Source organism: Rissa tridactyla, chromosome 1 (genome assembly GCF_028500815.1).
Source record: "Rissa tridactyla isolate bRisTri1 chromosome 1, bRisTri1.patW.cur.20221130, whole genome shotgun sequence".
Classification (NCBI taxonomy): Eukaryota; Metazoa; Chordata; class Aves; order Charadriiformes; family Laridae; genus Rissa; species Rissa tridactyla.
In genome coordinates, this window is record NC_071466.1 from 16,825,054 (window position 1) to 16,843,880 (window position 18,827).

The 18,827-nt window shown below is 36.0% G+C and overlaps 1 protein-coding gene across 1 annotated transcript in view; it reads left to right on the plus strand.

Annotated features, from left to right (window-relative positions):
- Window positions 1–18,827, plus strand: part of CNTN5 (contactin 5) — a 260,804-nt gene that overhangs the window by 189,676 nt on the left and 52,301 nt on the right. The window contains exons 12-14 of the mRNA XM_054187800.1: window positions 119–246; window positions 951–1,126; window positions 14,720–14,840. Of these exons, the coding sequence (XP_054043775.1) occupies window positions 119–246; window positions 951–1,126; window positions 14,720–14,840 (425 nt within the window). The remainder of the gene's footprint in view (window positions 1–118; window positions 247–950; window positions 1,127–14,719; window positions 14,841–18,827) is intronic.

Consider the following 18,827-nt stretch of genomic DNA (forward strand, 5'->3'; position numbering starts at 1 on the left):
CCTTGCTACAGAGGCAGCAGTCCTTAATCCTATTTATTAGCTCTAAAATATATCATCATGGAATTTGGCTGTTAGGATGGGAGATATATTTATACATTTATGTATTTATCACTTTCAGGATAACTATTCTTCCACATGGGAGCCTGCGAATCTTGAATGCTTCCAAGTCTGATGAAGGACGGTACTTATGCCAAGGTGTAAATGTATTTGGATCTGCAGAAATCATTGCATCAGTATCTGTTAAAGGTATGAAAAAATACTTTGATGATAATGATGATTTCTCTTTACTAATATTTAATTATTACTTAGAATCCCCCGACAACCATACACCAGCATTGTACAGGCAGAATAAAAAAGCATTTCCAACAAGCTGGGGGGCTAACCTCCATCTGGTCAAACATTGTATTCCTGTATCAGGTTGCATCCTCCAGCTGTTGTATTGTAGACATACATCAGAAGGCTTTGTATATATATTAAATCTCTCTGATTATAAATAATTCTATAAGTAAAATCTCCCAAGCTGACACACAGAGAAGGAAGCCGGGGGGGGGGGGGGGAGCATCAATGCAGAAGAATGGAAATTTGTGACAGCAGGGACCAGCAGGAGGAAGAGACTTCCCCCAAAACCTGAGGTGCCCTTGCAGAACTACTTCACCACTCTAGAGTGAAGTGGAAAGACCCATTACATCAGGAATCAGTCTCAATCTCAGAAATCCTATAGATCATTGTTTAGGATCCTGCCTTATTGCTTCCATGAAACCGTCAGTACCTTCTGTTCACCACTGCCATGTTTTAGTGTGCATTATGAATGTTTCAATATTTGACATGTATTTGAAACAAACAGTAAATGTAAGCTCTGAGTAGGCTAAGCAGAACTCAATCATATTAATTTGGCCTTGCTGTATAACTAGACTTCCATCTAAATATTTTTAATCCTTCCATATTTCAAGAACCTACAAGAATAGAGCTGACTCCCAAGAAGATAGAGTTAACGGTTGGAGAAAGTGTTGTCCTCAGTTGCAAAGCCCTTCATGACAGCACACTAGATGTCACTTTCTATTGGACACTCAATGGGCAGCCAATTGACTTTGAAAAAGAAGGTGGACACTTTGAAAGCATCAAGGCAGTAAGTGACCATGTGTTTGTCATCTGTGTGCTGTGAACTGATAGAAATTTGCATGCTTTTACATGTCTCCCATTTACCAAATTCTGACTAAATTGACAGATAACTGGTTTCAGTAATGTTGGAAAGAAATGATAGCTAGAGGAGGTGCAAACTGCAGGTCACTAGAATTACTTCAAGTAGTTTTAATCATGAAGATATTAAGTGTACACTTATACATACTATTATTGGTGAGGCATCTGATGAAGTTTGTGAGGGAACAGAAAGTAGTTTGAATCAAATCCTCCTCACATTCTTCTGCTGATTTTAACATAGAAAGGATGATGCTATATGCATTGATGTCTGTCTCGCAGATAACATGACTGTTGGAATGTCCTTACCTCCCAATGTTTTTACTTGCCTAGCATATATTTTAATATCTGAATAGCAAGGAGTATATTTTCAAACTCCCCTGCCTGAGGTAGGTTCTAGCTGTGCAACCCTTATTTAAGTCAATAAGAATCATATGGAAAAAACATGCATACCAATTTCAAATATTACCTCTTGATTCAAAAACAATTTAATATGATTAAACGGTATGATGAAGTAATTCCAACCTGTTCCATGTAAAATGGTTTGAACTTCTCTTAGTAGAAAGAAATCTCTTATTATGAACAAGTTTGGAAATAGAATCTACAGTCATTTAACTCAATCTTCCCACTAATGAAATGTAAATCAAATGTCCATGCTATGTTAACAGAGAAAAATGGAGCTCACAAAGGTCAGGAAATTTTAAAAGTTAATGTATCTAATTTGACTACAATGTAGCGAAGTTAACTTTGCATTAAAAATCTTGTCAGCTACAATCAATTTATTCTTCTGCTTGCCTCTGTGGAAGTCATACTATATTCACTTCAGGCTGTTTGGTTTGTTTTTGTTTTTTTTTTTAGTTTGGTTTTACTTCAATAAACTTTTTAATTGAAAAACATTAGTAAGATATATACAAGGTGTGAAAGTTCTTAGCATACTTATCTTCGTTTGAGGAAGTTCAATACTCAAAATCCAGCACTAAATATATAGGAAGTAAAACTACAATTCTTTTTTTTTTTTTTACTTAGAGGTTAAAACATTCTTTTATTCAAGAAAACATCCTATGATTACAATTTAACTTCAAGTCATTTCCAAAAATTTAAAATCTAAAATGTGTTACACGGTTCCTTCAGTGTGTTTCAGCATCTTCTGTGATGAAGGGAATTTTTAACTGCTGGGAAGAATCCTCAGGCTAGAAAATTTCTGACAGCTTTTCTCCTATCAAAGTAAATCTGGTTTATGAAAATAGGATTTTGTAGATCTTTCAACAAGAATTCTTCATTAATTTCATTTGTACCAGTAAAAGCCTTCAAAGTGATAGAAGTAAGGCTCATTCAAATTGAGAACCTGGTAGATGACATACTGGGACTATTTTCAGGCAAATATTCATGCAAAACTCACTGAAATTAATGTTTCCTTTAATTGTCCTGACATGGCTAAAATTTTGCCAAAACCCGGTAGATTTAACCAGCTATTTTGATATAAGTTTGTGACTTTATCCTCATTGTGTTGCTAAAGAGTCACTGCTACTTTACAAAGTGAAAATAGTATTAATCACTCATAATAGAGTCAATGCTGTATCCGTTTTACAAACAGCAAACTTCAGCAGTTCAGAAAATAAAATCAGTCTGAAAAGAAGGCATTGCATATATTGTAAAATATTACAAAATTAGATCCTACTTTGTCACTATTAAACCAGGGTTGAAATAGTGAAATATTATGCAACTCTAAAGAAATACCAAAATGAAGCATCAAACCCTGATATTTTTAGACTGTACTAGCTTCATTTGCCTCTACAAGATTGCTTACACAAGAGATGGTCAGGCCATGCTTCATTTACTTGCATTCCTAACTCATTTAACTTGCAAGATATTTCTTTTATGGTTTTCACTCTAAAGACAAAATGGAAGAGTAGGCTTGGATCAACTGGAAGAGGAGTGAAAATACCTATTAACACATTACAGGCGGGATGGGCAGGGAAACACTCCATTTCGGAACAGAGATACCAAAACCTGACCCTGTTAGGACAATCGTCACTGAAATTTTCTGAATGCTGTTGGAAACATAATATGACACATCCTTCTCCCTCTTTGAAAGTAGTGATTAAAATAAATGTAGATCTCCCTTCACCAAAAGGCATATCTTGATTTTTGCATTGTCCCAAAATGAAGATGAATATCAGTTGAGAGATGCAAAACTCGAAAATAACGATTGTGGTAATACAGCAATTTTTCTGTGTTTTGACACAAAAACTCTATAATTCCCATAACTACTCATTTGTGGGATGTTGTCAATTGTGTTTCAATATCATTTCTGTTAACCACATAAGCATGTGAAATTAATCACAAGGATGAAAATGTATGTCTCTACTCTGTTAAAACCTAAAGCATGACTAGGGGAAAGCAAGATGAAATAATACTCTCCTGTTTCTCCTATCACGTAAGCTCCTTTCACCTATCCGGTTTCAAAGGAGTGATACACAATATGATAAAGACACAGGTTTAAGAATGCAGAAGAAAGGAACTTGAAGAAAACTTGAGATCTGATAGAGTTCTATCTATATCCCTTATTTTGCATTTCTGAATGAAATATTTTTTTAAAAATTGCATGAGTTGATCATGAACAAAATACTTTTTAGTGCAGTACATTTAAGAGAAATAATATCCTTTGCGTGCATGAAGTTACAGAACTATAAATCCATTTTGTTCTGTGCACACAGATACTTTATCTGATAAAAAAACGTTCACTTTTCTGGCTTTTGTTTATTTGTTTGAAAGCCTGAGAGACTGAACATTATTTGAATGGGTTTTGTTAATTGCAAAACCATTGTCAACCTCTCACCACTGATTGCATTTCTCCTACTTTCAGGAGACCCAGGTGTTAAGTATGGTGAACATTCTGATGTGATGTTATAAAATCTGTCACCAAAGTAATATTTATTTGGGCTGTAGATAAATTTCAACTTGCTAAAATTACATGCTCCCTAGCAATTGCAATTAAAAGGAAAATTAAAAGTTTCTCTTAATAACATATATTGCTTTTCTCGTTTTAAATTATATCTGTAGCTTTAGTACCAAAAAAAATAGTGTTCTCATTTTTCATACTGAGAACTAATTTTTATACAAATTGAAGGTGGTTTATGCCGTTATTATTAGTACCTACAGCAATTTAGGTATTTCAGGGACTTGCTTGGCAAGAAGATAAGTGTGGTAAGGGAATCAAGCTGAACAAAGCTGTGCATTAAAGATATATGAAGGAATAGAGACCAAACTCCTCTGTCATGACAGCTGCAGACTGCACTCTAGGAGAGGAAAACATCCCAAATATTGTTTATGCTGACTCCACAGTACACTTGGTAGCAGAACAATAAGGCAAAGGGTTACAAATAGCCAGAATCCTTTGGCATTATTTAAGTCTTTGTCTACCAAAAGATCCAATAACATTTTAGGGTCTGTGAGGAGTAATCTGTGTAATTAATAGAACCAATTTTGCATGGAAGTCTGAATTGCCAAGATTTCCTTCTAGCAACACCAGTGAGCTCTTGAGCATAGAAAACATAGGTGTTCTTGTTTTTAGTAGGGTAACTTTGATCTTCCGTACTCTGTGCCAAATCCAGCAGTCCTGTTCAAAATTCTATTCAGATTTTTCCAAGATCTCCACTGACCTTAACTTTGACCTGGAGGTATCCCTTTTCTAGCTAAAGATGTCAGATTTTGCGGGTAGATTTTCATCCAGCTATCATCATTCCAACTCTGTGTTTGAAAGCTGATACTGTTTTTATAGCAGCCAAGCAAAGTGATTTATTGTGGTTACCCACAAACTAGTAAGGAGCAGCATTGCTCTTAGTGTCCCTCACCTTGACCTGCATGAGTACCTTTCAGACTCAGGAAAGTGATTTAGTCTCAATATCTTCTTGGTCTTTGATCTTAACTGCAACTGCCACCATGGGAAGCAATAAGCACAACTTGTCATGTTATATTTTACAGTGGTCATTTGTTCACATGGAAGTGAATTGAAAACTACTTCTAAAAGGCCAGTAGATACAGACTGGACAATACATTAACTACTGTCTAGCACTGGAGACTTCAATCTGATAACTTAGAACCCGTAAGAGAGCATAAATTTGTACCTTTCATTACATTTTCAAGTCTCTTGTTAGTTTGTTGTAGTACTTTAATCATATTTAAGAAGTTAAGGTTAACATTTCCTAAGCATTTTCTAAATAGGCAGCACTAAGTTCTACGCTACATGGAATCAATTAAAACAGCGGGCTGTTAATAATAATGTCTTTCCTCTTTATTGGACATAAAACCAAACAAGGCTAATTAAATAGGGGGTTTATTTAACACAATCCCTCTTCCCCACGCTGAGGAAAACAGCAATAGTTGTCAAAAGTCTTGTAGAAGGTATGTGCTCTGCGCACAGAGAATTTCTGTTCAGGGTAATACTGCTATATCAACCTCATTGCTATCAATTTGTTTCACTGTTTCTTGCATTACTTTCCTGCTGATGGAAGAGGCTGAACAGAGCCATTACTGTCAACTCAAATCTCCAGATATTTCAGCCCTATGCTCATTACCAGGTTTTGCACGTTTGTCACGCTACAGTAGTTAAACACTTGAGTGATCAGAAGCAGTTTCAAAATTAAAAAAAAATAGCTTGTCTTTTGGTAACGCAAATTTCTTGTAAACTACGGAGGGTACAAAATGGAATAAGTATTTCTCGTCAAAAAACCTTTTAAATTTGTTTTATGACTGGTAACTGCAACCCAAAATCTGAACACAATGAAGACCATGGTCAAATAATGCCCTTTACCATGTGTTACTTCCAAGATAAAAACAGTCCCAGTCCACTAACTGAATTTATAGACGTACCTGCATGCTACGTTAGAATGGGACACTCTGACCATTTCCTAGAGTGAAGCAAGCACACAAACTGGTGTGCCCAAGTGCTTGTGGCTTTGGATATGAATAGAGAGTAAGGGAGAGAGATGATAAGTAACGTCTCCTCTATTTAATTTTACTTTGGAGACAGGAGATAACAGAGCATTTTGGAAAATGCGATTCTCTTAACATTCCTGAATACCAATTTCTATAAAAAGAATTTGTAATAAAAAAGTCATGAAATACAGTCACATAATTTTTATGGTTTATTCTGTTAAGGTATTTTGTATTTCCCCTGTTTACAAGAAAGATTCTAAAGAGAAAAATCCTGGGGTAAATAAAGGATATTTCATGACAGTCCGCAGTCCGTTCTTTCCCTTGTTTACTTGGCACTAATGGATCATTTAACTGCTTGTTAATCTGGGTTATAACAGCGCGTCCGATTGTTTGAACACCTGATCAATATCAGCCTTACTAACACTAAGGCCTTCCATTTGCAGCTCTGATGTTTTTCCCTTCCAGCTCTGCATCCTTTCTCCCCAGCTCTTATGGCAGTGTTTTCCAGAGCCTACCTGGCAGAATTTCTCCCTTGCAGTTTTTACTGTGCTCATCTCTTGGTTTTGTTGCCGTGGCCTTGCACTGGCAAACCCCAATCGTGTCGTTATGGCGGGGTCTCATGGGAAGAAGCTCCCACTGGCTTGAAATTCACCCCTCCTTCCCGCCCCCTTTCTTTGTCTCTTCTTTTGTAAACCAAACCACAGTGTGCAGTGAAGTAGATAATAGGCATGTAAATACCTAATGAGTATTATCCAACAATATACGTGCTCAGAAGCTTAACAATCAATCACTGTGTAACAATTGCTCTTAATTAACATATTCCCATCAACATTAACATATAGGAAGTTTGACTAGGTGCCAAAGAAAAGGTTACAAAACTAGGAGAAAAATAGGCAAAAAATAATTCTCATCGTCTTCCTCATCACCGGCTACTGCACTGGAGAGAGTCTCAAGAGGAGAATACTCTTTCTGGCTGGCCACCAGGAAGAGTTTTCCGTTTTCCTTTTCTCTCTCCCTCTCCTCATTGCCTTTTTTATTTCTCACCTAGGAAGCTGTTTTTGCTAGAGTTGATGCGTGCCATCATCTATAGACCCTTCTAATAAATCTCTGTTCACCTATGGCTGTCACAACATTCTTCCTGCAGCGCACAAATGAAATCCAAGTCACGTGTCTGCTCTTTATTCTTCCTGTTTTGATGTCTTCTCAAAATGCCACATTTGTCCCAGCTGGGTTTTGCTTTCATTTCTGTCATCTTCATCCATCACTACCGCCACCCTTCCACTCAAATTTTATATGTAGCTCCATGCTCTTCTTTTCCCGCTTTATACATCTTTAAACAGAAGCACAGATGCCCCATATTACTTGGTCTTTTTTTCCTTTTTTCTCCTGGTAATAACAACTCAGATACAGAACACAAATCTAGCAACATGAGTAAAATGGGCCTCTCTGTCCTGAAGATTGCCATTTCATGCCCCATCTTTTTTTCTCATTCCTTCCCATTTTCAATACTTTTTCTACGTTTTCTTTAATCCCTAGATTTCTCAAAACTACCCCAGTACACGACACACTACCTGACATCTGATACTCATTTAACTTCATCTCTTCCTCTGCCTTCTCTCAGTAAAATGAATCAAACTCATTTGCAGCAATTCAAGCTGCACTTTAAAGTCCTCCCTACCCTCTCCAAATACATCAGTGCTCTCTGACATCCACTCCCAACCACCACTGCTCACCCAAAGCAACTGTTTTTATTATTCTTGCTTTATCTACGAAAACTGCTCAAAAATACTGCCACTGGAAGGGCACCTCCACTGGATAATTCTGAAAACCTGAAAACCCTGAAACCCATCTTTTTTTACTTCTTATAGATGAGGAAAATGCAGCTTGTGTATTATCAGGTATCCCTCAGTCAACCTGCATCAAACTGGGTACTACTATACTACAATTATTATACTACCACATACCATTAATCACAACAAAACCAGTAAAGATAATTTCATTGTCTTTGTTCAAAAAAGTGCTTATATGATTAAAAGACAGAATTCAGAATATAATTTTCCTTTATCACTATATCAACAGAGAAATCTGCTGCTTTTTAACAGATTAAATATTTGCAATTTGTAAACATCATGAGCAGTAAACGGGCAAGTGGTTGATGTGTTCAAACCTGAGAATTTGCATGAAATTGCACTTAAATTGTCCTAAATGTGTTATGAACAGAAGTTGGCTTGAAGCCAACTATCCATCATAATGCACATATAAATTGCCAGCATACTTTAAAAGAACTTTATTGTATTGCTATTTCGCACTTACTGTTAATGGCACAAAACTAACATTGCCATGAGGTTATTCTGTAAGATCATTAATTTGGTTCAGATAAAGAGATAAAAATAAACCAAAAATAAACTCCACTGCTAATCAAAAATGTCAAACAATCAAGATTCAACTGTGAAATCATTTTTCAATTTACTCATACTGGATTTCATTAATAAAGGCTATTTTGCTAAATCAAATTATATATGAGTCAGGAATTCACCTAACTTGTGTGTTATCTGTAAAAACTTCCATATATTTTCAATAATCATTTAAGCTGAATAAGATAGCATTAACAATCTAGGTCAGTCTTCTTCAGGATCAAATCTCAGTCCCATTTAATTATAGACCATTGTTTTACTGTTCTCAGTTTATACAGAATATGACCTTACAAAATGTTTAGGTACTTTTAGAGCTTTTTGTACCTCCCAAGCATTCTCTTCTCTATAGAAAGCACTTTGCAGGAAAGCATCTTCACTTCTCACTGTCAAGAGATTTAGATGACAGCCAGCAAGCCTCAGTAAACCCCTGTAGTCATAGTAAAGAAATGACTTAAACACCCCTTAGGCTTTCATCATGAAAGTTTTCCTGCAACAGCAGTCGGTGTTCGCCCACTCTTTTTTCCCATTGATTTAAGCTTCCATTGAATCTTATCATTTATAATAGTCTCACTACTCTTTTTAGACATATTCTTCCCAAGCAGAGGGACAATTTTCACTGCATGTTGTCCAGGTAGAGTTCCCAACCTGAATCCTTGGTACAATAATAGCCAGACTTTCTAGACTCCAGGCCTTTGCAGTGCAGAAGCTGAGAGCTGTGAGTCGCCACATCATCTCTATTGACTACCCAGTATTTTAAACTTCCTTGCCTTTCTGTCCCTCTTCCCAAGATAAATCAGCTACGTTCACAGAACTGCAGCTGGAGTGAGGAAGGGAAGTGGAAAATGAGCAGCACTAGAAACAGATTAAATGAAAGCTAGGATTGATATAGTGACGGGACAAAGATTTAAGGTTCCTAGGTTTCATATATATTTTCCGCATATGATTCTGTAGTTTGAACATACGTGATAAACTGTGCAATAATCAAACCAACGTTTAATTCTTCCACGGAAGAGGTAGGGGGAAGTAAACAAGAGACTGACTAGATGTTAAAAAAGTGCTCTTTGGTGTAACTATGAGCTCCATTTCAAATGCAGGCAGATTATAGATTGTTCTTGTGCAAAGCCTTCAGAAGAAAAGGTTGGATACCGAGAGAACCACCTCGGCTCAGAGATAAAAACTCAGCAAATGAATGGACAGATTAACAGGGAGGTTTCCTAGCAACTGGCTCAAGATAATGAACTCACTCTCACAGGAAGAATAAATGTAATTCTTTTCACTTGAAGAACCATATGTAAAAGTTACTTTACTGCAAAGCAACCCACAACCTCTTGGGATTTATGAAATGGAAAGGAAAAAATTCCACACACAACTTCCTCTCTGTGAGGATGTGGGATGGCTGAAGAAGCATTCATTCACCAACAGTAAGGTCTCTGCAAGTTAGATTTTTTTTTTTCCCTCTGCAAATCCCCAGCATTAGGGTAATGGGCGCAAAAGACAAATCCAACACAGTGATTCTCGCAGGGTGAAGTATGCATATTACATGCTCCTTGGAGCCTTTTTGAGTTTGGGGAAGTATCTCCACACCAAAAGCAAATGTTATATATAGGTGGCACTGATTCTTTCGAAAAATTACTTCAAGCAATACCTTACAGGTAAAGCTAATTAGATATATTGCAGACACAGTTATGACCTCAGATAACACGCCAGGCTGGAGCAGAGAGGACGATGGATTGACACAGCACTCAGCACTCAGCTGCCCAGAACCTGATGAATGGGATACTCAGGAGCATAATATGAATTATACAATAATTTGTTGTCCTAGAGAGAACTATTAGTCATGACAGATAGCATCAACAGCTTTATTATTATTTACTCGCTGCTTAATGAAGACCAGGAGTGTGTTCAGTGTTACAGTAGGTCTGTAGCTGATGCTGGCCTTGAAGGTTACATTTACTTTTCCTTAAAATCATTAGAAGTTGGCTTTTAAACCAAGTCCAAGTTATATTCCACACAGTAGAAGTTTGTACTGAACAAATATAAATACTTTTGATACTTGGCTAAATGGCTAATATATAATATTCAGAACACCAAGGAATACAGATTTTTCTAATAAAGTGCTACTTTGACATAGTGCGTTTATAACAAAATATGCTGTGTCACAGAAGAGCATAAAATTACTGGAATAAAAAGCAGCTTTTAAAAATGTACCCTTAATAAAGCTGAAATTTAGATGTAGACAAATAAATTTGAATACCACTAATTTCAGCATTTAATAATAGTGGGAGCATATGGTTGCTGATACACCAGGCTGTTCTAACTCACGTTAGTCCAGATGAGAGATCTTTCTATGCTGTTTGCATCTACATCACCCAGTTTTTGTCTTCCCCAAAGGGGAGGGTATGTCTCTACTTTTGCTGAAGTATTATGTATTTTTCCACTGAGAGCAGACTAAAAGCACAAGACAAAGTTTCTGACCTTAGATACTTTTGCTAATGGAGTCTCTGCTGCATTCCCACTTAGCAGTTTTTTTAAACTGGATGTAATCACTGACATTTAAGCAGCAGCTGCAATGACATGGTGCGGAGATTTTCTTAAGGTTTGGAAGGCCAGCACATCAGTTTAACCCGCCCCCCCCCCCCCCTCCCCCGACCCTGTTATGGCCTTGAACCTCTCATTACAGGATAAATTGACCAACAAAATAATCATTCTTCCAAGACTTGGAAGAGTCTGTAAAATTCATAAAGACCACTTTATAAATACCACTGAACAGCAAATAATATGGTAGTTTTTAGAGGTCCTGTTCAAACATAGCTCCTACCCATCTAAATGGAAGCTAAAATGTCTCATTATTTCCCATGATCAAGAATCTAATGTCTGAGCATATATCCATCTGTATGAAACACAGTGAGTTTAATTTCTTTCCGCTCACACATCCTAAGCCATGCTGGCTGCACATCCTGTTATGCTGTAATAAATGTAAGTGTTTCATGGGGATCTATTGTACTGCACTGCTCTCCACTTACAGCAATGATTCTTCCAATTGCTGCTTGTCTGCCCAGTTACACAGGTGTGCAGACGAAATACGTATATTTTTGCTGATAAGAATATTAGGATTCACACAGTCGTGAACCCTCTGGAAGTTAGAGTGACAGACAAGATTTTTAACAGCTCCTGAGCAATCAAACCAGGCAGTTGTATCCATTATGCTTTTCCTGCCACTTAACAACAAAACACACATTAAATGTAAATTACCCTCAAGAGAGGACAAATGTGGACTGATTCTGGCCTTATCCTTCTAATAGCTAAGGCTCTGTACCAGAATCACTAATCATCTTGAGCAACCCGTGTTTCAATGGCTGGTAAATGCTGCTGTGCAAACAATGTAAAAAAATTGCACCCCAAAGTTGACTCCTGACAGGAGTGTGTGCTCTTCCTTTGCATTTAGAGCTGCAGAGTACTCAGATATTCTTTTCCACTGCTGTGATTTCCGATGTGCCAGAGCAAGAATACAGGAATTGCATTATGGCCTGACTGGTTTGAGTATATTCCCTCCAGCAACAGCATTAATGAGACCACTTCAAAAGGCAAAACACTGCCATTGTGTTCACACTCTTGGATCTACAGGGTTATTAAGCTACAGGTCATGCCCATATTCACTTTGGTCTCAGTAGCAACCTCGATGTCCTGCCTCTCTTTTCCTTCTTTGCATGTGAATATGCTTCGGTAAAGATTTCGCCTTAGTGCTACATGGAATATTAGGACAAGTTCAGTTCCAAAAATGCAAATTAAGAGAAGATTGGCTGAAGAAGGTGTGCCAAGATGTGCTGAAAAGGAATTCTGCCTAGAAAGAAAAAAAAAAAAATAAATTATAGAAGATTGGATCTTGGAACCAATCCTATTTCATCTTGTCTTTAATGACCTTGGCATAAGAGATAAAAGTATGCAAATGACAATTGTATGGTACAAAATTGGATATATTACCAATAGAGCAGATGATGAAAATAACACATGGGAACAGACAAGAAATGTAATACAAAGCACAAGGTCATGCATATTTGGACGACTGGTTATAAGGTGGAAGCTCATGATTTGCAAATGATCAAGAAGGATAAAGATCTGAGTGCAACTACCTGAGCATAGAATGAGCATGTGCCAAAAAAAAGGGGAAATATGAATCTAGGTGGAATCAGTGACGTATTTCCAGCCCAGCAAGAGAAGTATCAACATGTACACCCATAGTAAGGCTTTATTTTAATGCAGGGTGCAATTCTAGTCATTCAGGATCAAAATGACTCAAATTAGAACTACTGCACAGGCATATTATGACAAAGGAAGCATCATTCAAGGAAAAACTGCCAATCTTTGCTTGGTAGCAAAGTAAATAAAATCTGAGAAAGGAAATGCCAACACTCAACAAATGTGTCTGAAAGTGAAACACCGAGGAGGTGCATATAAACACTTGTATATAACATCCAGTAACATATATTAATTATATTATATTATATTACATTACATTATATTATCTATATAGAAATCAATTATTAATAACATAATATACAATATGTGATAGATGGTAAATATAATGTAATATAATGAATATATAATATGCTATATACCATGTATTAAAACACTACATTATCTCATATTATATTATTGTATAAAATGTATTATACATTATATATTTTTAACATATAGTATTATATAAAGTCAGTGAATAATGAGTTTAAATATAGTGAATAGTGGAATAGTATAATAGTGATTTATATAATAAACAGATATATATTATAAATTCTATATTATTGTTCATGTAATTATTAGTTATGAATTGTATATTATAGATTGTATATGTGTAATAATTATGTATTATATATATCACATAATTACATAATTATATCATTATATAAATATATATGATAATTAAATATCAATTATATAAATATATAATTGTATCAAAAATATTAGTTATATGTAATTTATAATATAATGTTATACAAACTTGACATTAATGTTGAAAAAACAACATTAGGTTCACATATCACACAAAGGAGCAATGATAAGGATGTTTAGAAATATTTGCAGGACATTTTGTCTATCTTCGGTTGGTATGTTAAAATTATTTCCATTTGATTCTTGAGAGAAAAGTAATGCTTTGAAAGAAACAAAAATAATTATGGTAATTTACTAAAACTATTGATGCTTATACTAAATCAAAAAGTTGCAAACATTTTTAGGACACGGAATTAAGAAAGTAAACTACAGTTGCTACACAGGGTGACTTTTGCTCGCACTTACCTGTTCTTTCCCTAAGTAGCAACAATATTAAATTAACAATATCTATGGACTGGGGCTCACTAAATCTGATGGAGCAACATTTATTGACTCCAGTAAGTTTTAGATACAAGAATGATTTTGTATGTGCAAAATCTAATATTATTGCTTGAATTTATTAAATAATACAGTTTCTTAGCAAAAGTCATTTATCCTCCAAAAGGTTGTTCTATTTTCAAATTTTCTCTTTTTTCCTCATAATTTTGGGACATTGTAATTACTCTTGGCTAGAATACTAAAAATTTGAACTGGTTCTATGTATATACTCATCCAGGTATTGTATGTTTTAGATTTAAACATATACAGTTTTTGAGAGCAAAAACAAGAATCTGTTCATATTTCCTCAATCATATTCTGTATTAATTTCCCCTATGTCAATAAAAATCAACCAACATTATCTTTTAAGTTATCTAAATTTCATTACAATAGAGAGACATACTCCAAATGTCACCGCATTGAAGGGGAGAGGAAAAGGAAGAAAAAGTCCCTCATTTCTAAGAGGACTTTTTTAACGCCAAGGATTGCATCGAAAATATTTCTGTTCATCTCTTTAATGAATTTCTTTGTGCTAGTTTGAAATAATTTTCTTTGAGCATGCAAATATGCACAGTGTGCTTTAAGCAGAGTCAAAGTTATTAAAAACCTGAAATCCTCTTCTTTAATCCCTATTAATAATTGTATAAATGCAGTGTTCTGATAATCCTCAAAAGAGGGTATTAGGGCACATAAACATTGTAAGAAGAAAGCTGCAATCATGAGTTTCTCACACTGTACGAAACACCCTTGTGAACTACCTTCAACACAGATTTACTGGCTTTTAAAGCGGCACTTCATCCCTGTTTCAGCAAGCGTCCTCTGCAGATTTGATGATCAGGAACATCCTCCTGATGCACGCCGGGAGATACGGCTGCAGGGTCCAGACGGCAGCCGACACCGTGTCAGATGAGACGGAGCTGCTCGTTAGGGGTGAGTATGCCCGTGGTGCCACCTGGAAACACAATCACCAGAAACTATTGTAACAGGGAACTTAAATATGTGGGCTTCAGGGACACCTGTGCTAGGCATTATTCTTCAGATTTTATACTATTGAAAACATTTGTGGTTAACCTACTGTCTCTGAAAGCAGTTTCACCATAAACTCACATGCACACCTGGCAATGAGAAACAAAAGACAGTTGGTTAATGGATGTAGAGTCTTAAGAGAGGTAATAGCACAAAAGGTATACTAGATTAGTTAAAATGTAGACAATTAGCATCCTGTGTAAGGTAGGTGAGTTCTGTGCTTTTTTATGTGATGCTTAACATTTCATCTTATGGTCAAGCCATTCTCTTGGGTTTAAAGGTTTAGGAATATTCATTTACTTCTAAGAGAATGCAGAGCTTTATAAAATGATAGGTATGAACAATGAACCAAAACCCGCCAGATATGACAGTGATTCAGGTTTTTTCCAAAAAGTTTTTCACCACCAAATTTTGACTTCATCTTTAAACGCAGCCCTGTATTCCATTGAGGCACTTTACCTGTCACTTAACGTTCCTGGTTATGCGCAGGAACACAGAGTCAGCATCCTGCAGGTTCCCAGATCATACCTAGGACACCACCTAGTTCGCAACAGAGCAGGGTGATAGCTCTATATGTGCATTCCGTTAAGCAGAGTATTTCTGCGTTCTGCGCTACGTGTGTGTGTGTGTGTGTGTACACACTCAGGTGTGTTCGGTGCCTGAGGGGACTCAAGGATTTGCAGTCCATTTACTGGCATTGCAACTGGTGGGTCCCACAGTATCAAGATAGATGGATCCCTGCTAGGTAGCACAGCTGGGCAGCCTTACTGTGGATTATACATTTTTTGAAAGAATAAATCAAGGTAGATATTTTATTAACATTTGAAAAACTCCAGATAAAGGAAAAAAAAATATTTAGAGATTATAATCTTTCAAAAATACTTATTCTACCACATTCCACCACTTCTTTAGATTTGATATGTTCATACCCATGACTTTTAGGAAAAATAAATGCTTTAAATCATAAAGAATGTTTCTGGCTGACTGCAGGGCTTTTCACGTTTGATGAAAGTAGCTGTTAAATATTTCCATAAAGTCACTTTGAGGACCATCAGATTTCTATGAGCTATGGCGCCATTGGGATGGTGGTATTCAGTTGCCTCAACACAGACATATGATGCCATTTTAGCTGCCTTATGAAATCTAATTCATCCTTGTGGGTTACCAAGACCTTATGCGTTACCTTTACCTCTCAGATGGGAGCTGGAGGCTCTATGGGTAGGCAAGGCAATCTCAACTTTAATGCCATTGAACTTATTAGTGACAAAAATCTCTCAGCTTGCCATTATCTAGGACACTGCAGACTGGCTACAAATTTTTTTAAGAATACCGGTTATATAAATGAGTTTATTGAATTTGATGTAGAAAATAATGCTTCCCTGAGGAAGAGGTTTGAGATGAAAAAAAAAAAAGGAAGGATGTTGTAAGCAGTATCAGAATGTATGTATGTGGGTGTCTCATTGCCATACCACCTTGCTGATGAAATGAAAACTATGACTGCTTTATAATGGAATGTAAATTCAAATATACTTTGCTTACAATGTTCTCCTTTTCTTTTTTCTATGATTGGATAATTATAGGATACAGTAAGAAATGTTTGTATCGCTTTCACAAGACGCTTTATGCCATGTGACTGCTTTTGTCCTGATGTATGATTCAGTTTTCATGAAATTACAGGATATGGTTGGTCTGCTGAAGTAGTTAATTTCTTTAAGATATCTGTAAAACTTATGCAAATGAGGGCAATAAGATCCTACGGTGTCAGTATTGCTTTCATCAAAAATGTAGTATGGTTTTGTATTGCAGAAAATGTTTAAAGCATATTCAGTGCAAAGTTGCTAATGATTTCTCTCTATAGATTTCAGCATTTCAAAAACCAAAAATGTTTAGGAGCATCTAATCTATTTCTCCATATACTGTTACAGGCATTTCATTTTCATTTCAGTATCTCTGATTCTTTTTTCTCCACTTACCTCAGCTTATAGAGTGCATTCGGTGGTCTGCAATTTGACACTCTCTGGTGATCCCAAATTGCACACCTCTCAAACTTCTTTAGGTCTAGCTTTTGGAGATACTGGACACTGCTTAGGAGAAGAGACCAGCGGCAACAGATGGTTCAATAAATATTTCAGTAAACTCTGAAGAATTCCACCTGACAGAGGAAGTCATCATCTGTGAAGAAAAATTATTGCTACTATGCAGTAAAGTCTGAAATCCAAAGCTATATTATTCTTTATTTCCAGTATAGTTTCTAGGTAAAATAATTTAATTTTATGGATATTACAAAACATCTTTGTGTTTTAAATGTTACAGCCCATGGCCAAACTGAGATAGCAGAAGCTTTGTTATGAGCTCTTAGAAGTACCGATATAAGCAAAGTTCCAGCACATCTTTGTTCTGACCTTACTCTCTCTCCTTTCTCTCTGCAGAAAATGCCAGTATTGAATGCTGATAATATCATACCAGCGTACAATAGCAATTCAACCATTAGTTATATTGTAAGGCTCATCTAGTATTCTTAATATATCATTGGAATTTTTACTCAAAAAATCATTCTGCTTACACCATTTCTACAGGAAATAAATTGGACATACTGAATATATTAAATTAAAATCACCTACTTTTCCCTCCTTTAGATATTCATGAATATCAGAATTATTGCTATTAGCAAATTGACTAAATTTATACTGAATTATGTATTCAACTGGTGCACTATTTTTAAGTCAAAGGACAGTTTTCTAAAACTTTATTGCAAGTGACTTGGAAGATAACTATGCCTTGCTGCAGCCTCTTCAGATGGAGGAAAGTGAAACAAACTCTTTGCAGACTCCTATTGCTCATAGCTAACATGCTGATCTTCAACAGACAGACATTCACCACTGCATTTTCAGGCAATTGCAATGTCTCATTATCATTTATTGTGGAGTATCCATAAACCATATTTATCTTTTTTGGAACCATTCTTGCTAATTGTTCTATTGGAAGATCCCTTCAATATATACCAAGGAACTAACTGTGTCACTATTTTTGCCCTTGTTCTTCTTTGCTCTGCATTATACAGTAGAAGTTAAAAACAAAAAATATCACCAATGAAAGACAATCCGAAGAACAAAGAACTAATAGTGCCAAGTAAATCTCAATTCTTTTGAGTCTAATTACTTATAAGAAGGTAATTAATCGTGCAAGATGGTTTCTGAATTTACTATAGACACACATGTGTGTGTGTGTCTGTGTGTGAACGGCAGAACAGCAAAACAAATTAAGACAGCAGCAAGTTTCTATTCTGTAACCATCTACAAGGGGTTATAATATTTTTTTAAATCTTTTTCAAACCATTTTCAAATTCACTATCTCCCACTTCTTGATTTTAGGTAAGTTGCAGTGAAATACATGTCTAATGTTATTTCCATTATGATTTTATCTAGTTAATCTCTTTCAGGAGCACTTCAAAACTACATGTAAACAGATATTCTGAATCACGTTTGGACAAAACCAAGATTCGAGTCCCGTCAGCACTTACTACTAAAACCAAAACTTAAATACTTTTCTAAGTGCTTTGAAAATGTGATTAAATTACATATATTAAAGTAAGAAACAGCTTTTTAGTGGTCCCTAGTAATTTATCTGCTCCTTAAATACTGTTTTTCCAGCTCGAGTTATTTATTTTTCCCTATCTGGTTGATTTTTTAAATGCTACCAATAATGCGGATTTCATCCGGAAGAGAGGTTCTGCTGGCAGCTGGACCTGCCAGGCAGTACTTCAGCTTTCCAGCTTAAGTGTCTTGCATTCCAATCTTGGAATGGGTTGCGAATGAGAAGTATTTCAGTAGTCTCATGCCAGTCAACAGTGACCTTCAGAGGTCTGCTGTCCTGACGTACCTGACATCATCT